The 13141-nt window shown below is 39.5% G+C and overlaps 1 protein-coding gene across 7 annotated transcripts in view; it reads left to right on the forward strand.

Annotated features, from left to right (window-relative positions):
* The window catches only part of Mbtd1 (mbt domain containing 1), a 68316-nt gene that overhangs the window by 49488 nt on the left and 5687 nt on the right, over nt 1-13141 (forward strand). For all 7 annotated transcript variants that reach the window (XM_057773675.1, XM_057773679.1, XM_057773673.1 and 4 more), the window contains 4 exons: nt 1940-2087; nt 3714-3796; nt 4502-4736; nt 5184-5261. In XM_057773675.1, coding sequence (XP_057629658.1) covers nt 1940-2087; nt 3714-3796; nt 4502-4736; nt 5184-5261 — 544 coding nt within the window. The remainder of the gene's footprint in view (nt 1-1939; nt 2088-3713; nt 3797-4501; nt 4737-5183; nt 5262-13141) is intronic.

The following is a 13141-nucleotide window of genomic DNA, read 5'->3' on the forward strand; positions in this document are numbered from 1 at the left end:
GGACTGGTGAGAATTGGGGTTAGTTTGCTCTTGCAAAAGGACCTAAGTTTGGTTCCTAGCATCCTGTCTCAAAAAACCCCCAAAAAAAAAAAAAAAAAGTAACGACCAAGAGAGTTATAGAAGGAATAATGGAGGTATGAATATTAATCAATAGACCAGAGCTTGACATTGGGTTAAATGATTGTAATCCAGCATTCAGGAGGCATAGGCCAGCCAGAGATGCATTGTGAGACCTTTTCTCACTAATAAATAAGAGTTCTATTTGAAGAGGTAAGTCTTGTGGAAAATAGACCTCTGAGTTGGGAAAAGAAGGTTTGTCAGTGAATTTTTTTTTTTTTTTTTTTTTTTTTTTTTTTGGTTTTTCGAGACAGGGTTTCTCTGTGGTTTTGGAGCCTGTCCTGGAACTAGCTCTTGTAGACCAGGCTGGTCTCGAACTCACAGAGATCCGCCTGCCTCTGCCTCCCAAGTGCTGGGATTAAAGGCGTGCGCCACCACCACCCGGCTGTCAGTGAATTTTACAGTCTAGCTAAGGATGGAAAATAGAAGAGCAGCAGATTGCATAGTATGTACCTTTACCTAGGTCTCAGAATGCTGAATTCACTGCAGTAACCTTGTGCCTTTTATGTTTAAGCCTGTGGTGGTTATGCAGGATATAAAATGTATTTAATGATGGAAATTAGGAATGTTAAACTATAAAACATGATGTGTTTGGGCAAGGTGTTCTTGTGATAATTGAGCAAGATATAGAAGTTCGATGTGTTTTTTTAAAAAATGCACTGGCTGCTCTTGCAGAGGTCCTGAGTTCAATTCCCAGCAACCACATGGTGGATCACAACCATTTCTAATGCTATATAGTGCCCTCTTCTGGCATGCAGGAATACATGCAGGCAGAACACTGTAGAATGAATGAATGAATGAAATCCTTTTTTTTTTTAATTTGGGAAGAGCTAGATGAGGTGCTACAACTCTATAATTAGTTCAGGCTTGGGAAGTTGGAGTGAGAGCATCTCACATTCAAGTTCTGGTATCAGGAGGCAGGTGTGCTATTTATTAACAGCAGTCTGAGGCATAAAATGGAGTTAAGAGGACCCTTTGTTGGGCCCAAGCAGCCTTAGTGTTGTAGAAGAGCATGGTAAAAGAAGGCAGTTTGAAGAAGGTAGAGGTTTAGCAAGGGTATTCTCTATACAAAGTCAGAAGAGAAGGAAAGCTTTATCATGTTAGGACTGAAAACATGACACTTAACACTAGATGGTGTTTGTGGGCAGTGTTGTTGTTGGTTTGGGTTGGGTTTTGTTTGGCTTGGAGGTGGGGAGATGATGTTGTTTTTCAAGATAGGGCCCCTCTGTAGCGTTAGCTATCCTGGTGCTCACTCTGAAGACCAGGCTAGCCTGGAAGTCACAGAGATCTGCCTCTGGAGTGCTAGAATTAAAGGCATTTGCCACTATTGCCTAGCTTTATCGTGTGTGTGTGTGTGTGTGTGTGTGTGAGAGAGAGAGAGAGAGAGAGAGAGAGAGAGAGAGAGAGAGAGAGAGAGAGATATGCGGGGGGGGGGGGGAGTTGAATCTCTTCTCCCACCATGTGGGTCCTGGGGATTGAACTCTGCTCATTAGACTTAGTAATCAACATTTCACACACTGGACACTAGATGGTCTAATTATGAAAAGAGTATTCCAATTCGTTATTAGTCAAAGACATTGGTTTTTCAAGCATCTGAAATCATCTCTGTGGTAAACTTGCTTTTCTGAAATACCTTCTGTATGGTTTTTTGTATCTGATACACATTAACAATCAGTTTCTTATTATTTATATCTATTTAATATCCAGTAATAAAGTGGATTTTAGTAATAGATTTTTCTTCCTTTCAGAATATTTAAAATACCTTTTTTTTTGTAATAGTAGTTTTCATGTTTAAATACTTGTGATTCTCTTGATTTCAAAGGTGCTGGCTGATGGGTTCCTGATGATTGGGATCGATGGCTCAGAAGCAGCAGATGGATCTGACTGGTTCTGTTATCATGCAACCTCTCCTTCTATTTTCCCTGTGGGTTTCTGTGAAATTAATACGATAGAACTGACTCCACCCAGAGGTACTTCATCTCGGTATAAACACTCATTTTTTGTCTTGCTTTGTTTCTGTGTGGTACCTGCTTACATGTAACACAGACCTAATTTTCTTTTTGTGTTTGTACTTTTATACACAATATATGTGGGTATGTATAAATAGACTTAAAACATCCAAGAGCTTTGGGATACTCTGAAGTTATGCGTGGTGGTACATGTCTGAAATCCCAGCACTTGGGAGCAAAGACAGGAGGATCACCCACAAGTTGGAGACCTGCCTGCTCCCTATATAGTTTATGTATATAGTGAGTTTATATAGTGAGTCCAGACTAGCCAGGACTACACAAGACCCTGCTCAAGGTTAATACGTTAATTGAAATAAAGCACAAACTTTGTATTTTAGCTCATTTTAATAAATCACAGTGTTAGTTTCTTCTGAACCTGCTCATGTTACAATGTATATTGATATTTACAAACCCTCTAACATAGTGATCTTAATCTGTTACAGTACTATAAGCTTTTTTAAAATATTTTTTATTATTCTATATGTATAGGTGTTTTGCCTGTATGTATGTCTCTGCACCACTTGGGTGCTGTGTGCCAGGTACCTGAGGAGGAAAAAAGAGGGCATCAGATCCCCTGGAACTGTAGTTACAGACAGGACCTGTAGGTGCTGGGAACTGAGCCTAGTCTTTTGGGAGAGCAGCCCTGGTCTGACCTGCTCAGCCATCTCTCCAGCTCCCACATGAGCACTTTTTAAATGAATATTTAACCTTCATAGAAATGAAGGCGCTCTCTTTACATTGTTACATGGCTTCTATTTTTGTGTTGTTGGGACATGGTCCCTGATTTCTTAGCTGGTCTGGAACTCACTATATAAACCACAGACATTCTCCTGCCTCTGCCTCCAGAATGCTGGAATTAAAGGTGTGAATGACCACGCCGAGCTATCTATCTTAGAAGAGAGTAGCAGCTCTCATTTAACCAGTGATTTTCTAGCTTCAGTACCTTTGGCTTTTTTCTCTACGTGGTGTTAAGGCAAAAACTTGTTGACGTTATCTCAGACAGTTTAATTTCCTTCACAAAAAAGAAATAACTCAGAGTGTGAAATGTTAGACTGTTGTAAAGCCTAGTACTACAGGGAAGGGTTGTGTAGCTTTTGGTGATAGGAGCACCTTGTCTAGTACGCTGAGGCCCTGGACTAGATCTCCAGTGCCACCAAGGGGGAAAGGGGGCAAAAGTCTGTCCTTGTAATGAAGAAAAAAAGAATCATTTCTGCATGAGGGTAAGGAAGTATACACATGTGTCTGCAAAGAAGGACAACTCATACTATGGAGCCAGTATGCTCAGTAATCTTACAGCATGAGGTAGTTCTTTGTATCACTAAGTGAAGTGTACAATCCCTCAATCCCATATTTGGAAATGGAGAAGCAAGGAGTATAAGGTTAACCTTCTACTACATAACATGTTTGAGGCTAGCCTGAGCTAATTGGGACTGCAATCTCAGAAATAGGATTTTTAAGACAGAATAAAAAGAAATTATCATATCACCTAAATTCTGAGATTTCATGTACTAAGTAAGTTATTATCTACATTTTAAGATTATGCTAATTTTAAATGAACTGTTAACCTAAACCAGTTGTATTTTTTAGGTTACACAAAGCTTCCTTTTAAATGGTTTGACTACCTCAGGGAAACCGGCTCCATTGCAGCACCAGTAAAACTATTTAATAAGGTAAATTTCAATTGTGGCATGATTATAACATAAGAATGGAAGGGATTCTTGAGCCAAAGTTCTTTGCCTTATATTAGAATTTCTTAATGAAAACCAGGCAGTGGTGGCACACATCTTTAATCCCAGAACTCGGGAGGAAGAGGCAGGGTGCTCTCTGTGAGTTTGAGGCCAGCTTGGTCTACAGAGAGAGTTCCAGGACAGGCTCCAAACCTACACAGAGAAACCCTGTGTCAATGAAAAAGAAAAAGAAAAGAAAATAAAGAAAAAGAATTTCTTAATGAAATTAACAAAACATTATATAAACATTATATAAGTATTTTCTTTTGGTAAAAAAGGCATGTTTATAAACTTTTTTTTTTTTTTTAATTAGCGTAGGGGGATTCTTTGTGCCAAGACTTATATGTAGAGGTCAAAGAGCAAACCTTTACATGGATTCTGGGTTCAATTCCGGTTACCAGACTTGGCACTTTGCACACTGAGCCATTTTTGTTAGCCCTAAACTATTTGATCTTTAACCAGAGGGAAATGAAAATGAATACTTTTCCTGACTAGTTCTTAAATGTGTCCCTGTTGCAATATGGTGACATAACTAAAGAATTGCTGTAAATTTAGGAAATGATTTTAGATGTATCATTTGCTGTCCTGTGTGGTAGCCGACTGCACTTTCCTGAGCAGTAGTGTTCATACTTTGTTTCTCTATGTCAGGATGTTCCAAATCACGGATTTCGTGTAGGAATGAAATTAGAAGCTGTAGATCTCATGGAGCCACGTTTAATATGTGTAGCTACAGTTACGCGAATTATTCATCGTCTCTTGAGGATACATTTTGATGGATGGGAAGAAGAGTATGATCAGTGGGTAGACTGTGAGTCCCCTGACCTCTATCCTGTAGGGTGGTGTCAATTAACTGGATATCAACTACAGCCTCCAGCATCACAGTGTAAGTTGCTAATACAGAAAACATGTCTTTTTACAAAAACCAGCTAATTCTCCAGAGAGCTCTCTCATGTAAATCATCTTGTAGCTCACAGGACAAGAATATATCAATGTCTGATGAGTTGCCAGGTAAGTTACTCCACAATGTCACAGAATTAGACCGTGAATGTCATGGCAATATGAAGCTGGTATTAGTTATATAGTAAATAGAGAAAACCCCAAGTCACCAAGTTAAACTACACTATTGTCAAGTTGAACATTACAGATTAAAAATGTATCATTTATAAATTTTGTTGAGTAGTGCGGAGAATGATTTTGTTAGACAAATATATCCTCTAAAAGCAGTGTATACTTCTGAAAGCATAATGATCTTCATAAAGATAATTCATCCAATTTGTGTCTAGAATTGTAAGCTTTTCTCCATTACCAATGCTTCCCTTTAATTTTTCAGCATCAAGAGAAAGCCAGTCAGCTTCTTCAAAACAGAAGAAAAAGGCTAAGTCCCAGCAATACAAAGGACATAAGAAAAGTGGGTCGCAATGTGTTTGTATATGTTTTCTAATTGTTAAACAATTGAGGTCTCAGTATTCTTGCACAGAAAATTACATCCCTGTGAGAACTGATGCTTGTTCATTATGTATTATGCTTAAAGGTGCAGTATAACATAAAAGGCAAACCTTTTTGATACTAAGAAACCCTTTTAATTAACAGGAGAAATGATGTTCTTTATCTGTGTGCTTTAAGGCACACAGATAAAGAACAGAGCCTGAGAATGATTCTTGAAATAATTAGACATACTCAAGGTTAATCACTTTTTAAACGTTTTTTTAATGAAGAAAAAAAATACCGCTTGATGCTTATAATAGCCATCATTCCTATAATGTATGCTGTCTCAAATGATAATCCTGAGAAATCAGCATTGAAGGGCTGGGGAGACAGCTCGGTGGGTACAATGCAGAGGTGGGAACCTGAGGTGATGGCACACACCTTTTTTCCTAGCACTCAGGCTGAACCAGGCCGATCTCTTTTGAGTTTGAGGCTAGCCTGGACTATAGAGCAGGTTCCAGGACAACCAAATCTAAACAAATAAACCCTGTCTGGAAAAAAAACACTGAGGTGCAAAGTGATAAGCCTCCCCAGGAAGAACAGACTCCCTCATACATGGGTATATCACATGTCACAGACACACATCAAAATAAGGGGGAAATCATCTAATCTAAGTTATCTAGCTAACAAAATCAGTTTTTAAATGCTTCCTGTAATGTATTTTTTTTCTTACAATAAATTGTGGTTGTCATTATTAGCCACAATAACATAAAATGTTTTTCAACTACCATAGAAAGGCGTGAGTTTTTCTGTTCATGAAGCTTGTTATAGAATATCTTACTCTAAAATTAAAAAAAAAGTTTAAGATACTTTTTATAGTAAAGTGTGCCTACAGATTAGCCAAATATTCTCTGTTCTTTCTGATTAACAGTTATTTATAACTTTTTTTAAGTGACAAACCTAATTACTATGCTGGTGCTTTGAAAAGCAAGTTTCCAAGTCGGGTGGTGGTAACGCACTCCTTTAATCCCAGCACGCGGGAGGCAGAATTCAAGACCAGTCTAGAGAGCAAGTTCCAGGATAGCCAACCCTTTGCAGAGAAACCCTGTCTCAAAAAAGAAAATGAAGGGGCTAGAGAGATGGCTCAGCAGTTAAGAGCATTGCCTCCTCTTCCAGAGGTCCTGAGTTCAATTCCCAGCAACCACATGGTGACTCACAACAATCTGTAATGAGGTCTGGTGCCCTCTTCTGGCCTGCAGGCATACACACAGACAGACCATTGCATACATAATGAATAAATGAATATTTTATAAAATTTTTTTTTTTTTTTTTTTTTTTTTTTTGGTTTTTCGAGACAGGGTTTCTCTGTGGTTTTGGAGCCTGTCCTGGAACTAGCTCTTGTAGACCAGGCTGGTCTCGAACTCACAGAGATCCGCCTGCCTCTGCCTCCCGAATGCTGGGATTAAAGGCGTGCCCCACCACCGCCCGGCTAAATAAATAATTTTTTTAAAAAAAAAAGAAAATGAAGTTTCCTCCCATCATAAAACACTATCTATGTTAGGCATTGGTAGCACACATCTTTAATTCCAGCACTCAGGAGAGTTCAAGGCCAGCCTGGTCTACAAACTGAGTTTCAGGACAGGCTTCAAAGCTACAGGTTAATTCTGTCTCAAAAAAAAAAAGCAAAAACACAAAATCATTGTCTACCCTCAACTAGTGATGACTTGCATGACATCATTGTAAAACAGGCTTATCGTTTGCCCTTTCCTCTGTGAGCAGAACCTCCCTCAGACCCAGTATTTTAGTTTTCTGTAAAGTAAATTTAACAGACTCTTTTAAACTGTCTTATCATTTTGTTGGACAAGAATTTGAGAAAGATTTCAGATTTTAAGATGCTGAAGTTAACTGGTTTTAGCCAGGCGTAGTGACGATAATCCCAACACTCAACAAGCAGAGGCAGGAGTTCATGGTCATTCTCAGTTCCATAGCAAGTTCAAGGCCTACCTAGGCTTCGTGAGAGCCTGTCTTAAGGAGGGAGGAAGAATACACACACACATAAATAGGTGGTGTATATGAGTGTAATTCTGTGTGTGTGTGTGTGTGTGTGTGTGTGTGTGTGTGTGTGTGTGTGTGTGTGTGTGTGTATTCTCAATGGCTTATGGAAAGCCTTTTTTTAAACTTGCTGGGTATGGTGACTCATATTTGTAATCCCAGCCCTCAGGAAGCTGAGGCAGAAAGGATTGCCACAAGTTTCAGGCCAGCCTGGGCTATAGAATAAGACTGACTTCAAAAACAGAAAGGGAGCTAGAGAGGTGGCTCAGTCATTAGCAGCACTTGCTGCCCTTGCAGATGACCAGGTTCATTTCCCAGGACCTAACATATAAGTTACAATGCTTATAACTCAAATTCCAAGGGATCCGGGTTCTTTTCTGAATCAGAGGTCACACATGGAGTATATATACATACACACACACACACACATATACATACACACACACTCAGGTGCACGTAAATATATATTAAATCTTTTTTTTTTAAGGAAACAATCCTTTTTACTAACTAATGAGCATTATGTGCACAGTTTTCTTCCTCTTTTTGATCCTTGCAAGGTTTGTTTCTAGCTTAATGTTTAAATCTTTGAAATGAGTGAATTGACAAAGTAAGAATATTAGTTACCCAAATTATAGTGCTATTTAACATTCCCAGGTTTCTGAACTAGAGAGTAACTTTAGCTATAGATGGAACATACCCCTTAGCTCTGACATTTTGTTCTTAATACTATGATATCATGACTAGTGCCTTACAATTATTAGATATAGAAAGTAAAATAAGTGATGATTCCTTACTAGAAACCCTTGGAATCAGATATGTTTTGTTTTGGAATTGAGAATTTTTTCCCATTTCAGAAAAAAATAAATAAATATTGTGGAATGTAACTATGTAACACTCTGCAAACTCTGGATTGTTTTCTGAAGCAAAATACAAATGTTGCAGTAAGTGGACCAAGTAAAGATAATAAGTGTGTATCATCAAGTGAGTATGGTTTTATTGCCAAAATCTTAGAAAAATGCTTTTTGGGTGTTGGAATTGAAGAAATATAGTAAGCAATCGTTTTATAAAAGTACTATTTGCTTCCTATTCCATAGGAATTTTTTTGAGGGGATGGGTTGAGCCAGAGTTTCTCTGTATATCCCTGACTGTCCTAGAACTTACTCTGTAAACTAGCATAGCCAGGATTTCAGAGAACCACCTGTCTCTGCCTCCAGAGAGCATGCTTCAATTAAAGCTTCCTATTCCGTAGGAATTTTTTTGAGGGGATGGGTTGAGCCAGAGTTTCTCTGTATATCCCTGATTGTCCTAGAACTTACTCTGTAAACCAGCGTAGCCAGGAATTCAGAGAACCACCTGTCTCTGCCTCCAGAGTGCGTGCTTCAATTAAAGACACTAACCACCACTGCTGGCAGAATTATTTTTCTCCTATTACGCAAACTTTTATTAGAAATATTTTTTCCAAAGCTAGATGTGGTATCTTAGGCTCATAATTTCATTGGGGGCGGGGGAGATAGGAGGATTGCTGCAAATTCAAGGCCAGCATGGACTGCATAGTGAGTTCTAAGTTAATATAAATTACAGAATGATACCCTGTCCCAAAGGTGGATTGGGATGCAGAGTGGTGCTGCATGGCTAGTTCAGTTGTAACATACTTCAAACACAATCATGAAGGCCATAATTTGGTTCCCTGAACCTACATAAAAAGCAACGTGGCACATGCTTATGTCAGTGCTAGAAGACAAAACTAGGAGGACCAAGTTGTTGCTGGGCGGTTATGGCACACGCCTTTAATCCCAGCTCTCGGGAGGCAGAGGCAAGCAGATAAATTTGAGAACAACCTAATCTATAGAGCAAGTTCCTGGAGAACCAAGGCTACACAGAGAAACTGTGTCTTCGGGGGATAAATCTTAATTTTTCAGGGAGCTGGAGAGAGCACTTGCTGTTCTGGAGGAGGACCCAACCCAAGTTAGAATTGACCACCCACATTGGTTGGTTCATTACTGTCTGGAACTTTAACAAGAGGCAACAGCCTCTTGCCTCTGATAGCACCTACATGTATGTGCATACTGACACACACAAACATGTAAATAAAAATGAAAATCAAGGTTATTCACTGCAAGCAGACTTACCCATAGCAGATGAGCTTCAGAACCTGGTGTCTGTCTTTAGTTCACTGGTGGATTGTTGTCTTCTGATTCTGTTGTTTCTTGAAGCTCGGTTGTCTTCTGTACTAAAGTGGTTGTGGTAGTCTTTATTGTCCACCAAGATAGTTGATTGTCTTCATTGTCTGGCATGGTGAGCAGTGAGCCAGGTTTGTGCTATAAGTGTGTTACATAGGGACAGTTGTTAACTAGCCCTTTGGAAAATAAGAGTGTAGTTTTACCAGGAGGGTCTTATAAGCTGTTCAGAATCAAAGAACTTTTTCTCAAGCCATAGTAATCTGGAGCAGTTTAAATCTCCCCGTTTTCAGGAGGTACTGTGTGTAGGACTTGGTGGTTTTGCCTGGTGTTTTACTCGGAATGTGTTAGAAAAAAATCAGATAGTCACTGCACATGACAGTGTTCTGGCGTTGGAGAGCTGAGTGTGAACTCACTTCACTTTCAGTTTCATCTTTTATGGGAATGCTGCTGACTTAAAATTATGCATTTAATTCTGATTATCTAAAGTTTAGTTGGCTACTGGGTCATTATACACGTAGGAGGAAAACAGATAAAATGTACATTTGTAAAAATATGAGTATCTTTCAGTTTTCACCCTTATTGCACCATGCCTAGTAATTCAATGTTTGCAAAGTTTAAAGCATATTTTAGTTTGGTAGAAGCATTTTGTAAGTCTAGAATGTTTATGTTTACTTATGAACCTGTAACAAATATGGTATATGCCTTTAGCCCTAGCACATAGGAGGCAAAAACAGGAAGATCAGAACCTCAAGTTTTTGTGGGCTACCTAATTAGTTTAGGACAACACAGTCTATGTGAGACCTCGCCTTGAAACAAATTAATTAATTAATTAAGAAAGCTGAGTGCAGTGGTGCGCACTTGTGATTCCAGCACTTGGAAGATGGAGGCAGGAAGTTGAGGTTCTGCCTTGTCTACATAGTAAGTTCAAAACCAGCCTGGGCTGTCTGAGATCCTGTCCAAATATGTGAGATTAAAACTTGTAAGCAATATGTAATAAGCTTTGAGTTTTAGAAGTGCTTTTCTGGGTCAGAATTACAAATGCTGTCTGAGTGCACTGCTAACAAAAACTTAGGGGAGCACACTATATAGCAATGTAATTGTGCCATCCAATCGATACTTAGGAAACTATTTTTGTTTGATTTCTCCCCCAAAGGGCCTTAATTGGGCTCTGTCACCAGGGAAATGCTGCCTTAAAAGTTACGTTCAGGCCGGGCATTGGTGGCAAACACCTTTAATCCCAGCATTCAGGAGGCAGAGGCAGGCGGATCTCTGAGTTCAAGGCCAGCCTGATCTACAAGAGCTAGTTTCAGGACCGGCTCCAAAGCTACAGAGAAACCTTGTCTTTAAAAAAAAAAAAGTTATGCTCAGAGACTTTCTCTTGGGATCAGTGTGTAGATCACTGTAGCATTTGCCCAGCATGCATGAGAGCCTGCTGGTCTCCAGCACTATTACAAGAAAGTAAATAAAGACCCTCTCCTTCTATTGGCTTTTCACCCAGTATTCCATTTTCTTGAGTGAAATTCACCCAGCAGTTGTTTTCACTAACTACTCTGTAGTTTGTTTTGCCTTCTTTAGTCATTTTAAGCTTGAGCGTCAAGTCCAAGATTATCAAACCGGAGAGATTGGAACCAACCTGCCCCCAGCATGTGCATTTGCTGTGCATGGACACATGTACACGCACATGCATATTTGCATAAGTTAAGCCTTCCACAATCAGCTGACTGCAGTGTTCGGTACAACCCAGCCTCCCTAGTAATACGATGCACTTTTCTTATCACACACCTAAGTCAAAGCTTACTTCAGTCTGACTTGATGTTTAGAGAGGAAGATGCCAGTTGGGAAGAAGCCTGTCAGTTTGTCGAGCCTGCCCATGACAGGCGGGGTGCGGAGGAGTTTCTCTGGGGACGAAGAGTTGACTCCTCCTCCATATCGAACCCTGCCAGCACAGACAGCCCTGGAGGCCTTCCCACCTCCCAGCACTAGCCGAGAGTTCAGGCCCAGCCTCAAAACAGGTAACTAGTGACGGCAGCACCACAGGTACTACAGAGGGTCAGGTGCTGGGCAGGGTGGTGGGAGACAAAGCATGGTCTACGTGGCAGTGCTGACTCATCAAAACTTTTCTTTTTCTTCTTTTCCTCTTTTTTTTTTTTTTAACTAAAATATCCATTTTCACTGGTAGGCATTTCACTAAGATGAGTCATCAGGAAAAGGAGATTTTGATGCCCTTACGTCTTGTAAAAGCTGTCATTTTAGGAATTATGAGGCAACTTCTGATATTTCATTCTTTAATTAAAATGGCTACCATATTACATTTGTAGACATCCATGTGACTTAACTTGGGGGAGAGAGAGATTCTGAAGAACTCATCTAATTAATCAGACCAAAAAGTGAGACATTTTCCATAACATTCCATAGTGATTCATTCTTAGAAAATGTGTGTTAAGTTCAAGTAATTTTGGTTTTGGTAGTAAATCCTAGCTGAGCATCATCACAGACTTGAAACACATTAACTGTATATCATGGTATTTAATTAGATTGAAATTTATTTCCATAATTCCATGTTTCTGTGTGCACAGTGATTAAGTGACTTTTTTGGTGTTTAGTTGGTTAGACCAGGGTTGTAGAGCCAAGGAAGACTGCTCAAGGTTTTACCCCTTATAATTGCTAAAACCAAAGCTTACTTTAAAGATCTTGGAGCTTCAAAGCCAGAGTACATGTTTGATTAGCATGTATCCTTCCACAACTTAAGGATTGCTTTTCAACTGACTTGCTTTAGCTGATCAGCATTTCCTAAATGACTTTGTAGTTTTGAAAGTCTACGTGGAACTTTAGTACCTTGTTCCCTTCTCTTCTGTTTGCCAGAATGTTTGTGCCTGACATTATTAGCCATTATTTCACTTCTATTTAAGATGTACTCCTTAGCTCTCACAGCTCTGACAGTGTGTGTGGCCAGTTTTCCACCAGTCAGTTTTTCTGATGATCACTATGGTAGCCTTAGGTCAAGGGAAATGTCCGTGCTCTGTTTTACATGAAGAACAGATTTGGATTACAAATCTCAGATTTCGTCTGCTGTGGCCAGGCATGGTGTTTAGACCTATAAACCCAGAAGATGGGCAGCCTCCTGAGAGACCCTTTCTCGACAAATGCCAGCATGTTAGCTATTCTTTTAATGTATCACCCTCTAAGAACTAACTTCTCTTTTCATATGTGCTATTTATGAAACAGTATTTTAAACAGAATAATTTTTGGAAGAGTATGTCATGTTTGGATAGAGGCTCTGATTCACAAGCTGAACTTGACTTGTGGCTTCTGACTTCCTCATTCCTTTAGTGCCTGTCTTCTGAGCTCTGGGCTGTGTCCTATGGGCTGTGGTGTAATCTGCTCCATGAAACACTATAGAAACTATACGATTGCCTTCATGTCTGAGAGCCACCATTGGGTTGGCTGTTGGGAGAATTTATGATTATTCGCTTTTGAAATGTCACTTCCATTTGTTTCTCTTGTGAAATGTTGGTAAATAGTGTGACTAAAATGAATTCCTTTTAAAAGCATAGTTTAGAAATCGCATTGGTGTAGAATGTGGCATTGAGCCACTAGATCATCCATCATTAGCTGAGAATAAAGGCCAGGA

Source organism: Chionomys nivalis, chromosome 7, assembly GCF_950005125.1.
Source record: "Chionomys nivalis chromosome 7, mChiNiv1.1, whole genome shotgun sequence".
In the NCBI taxonomy this organism is placed as follows: Eukaryota; Metazoa; Chordata; class Mammalia; order Rodentia; family Cricetidae; genus Chionomys; species Chionomys nivalis.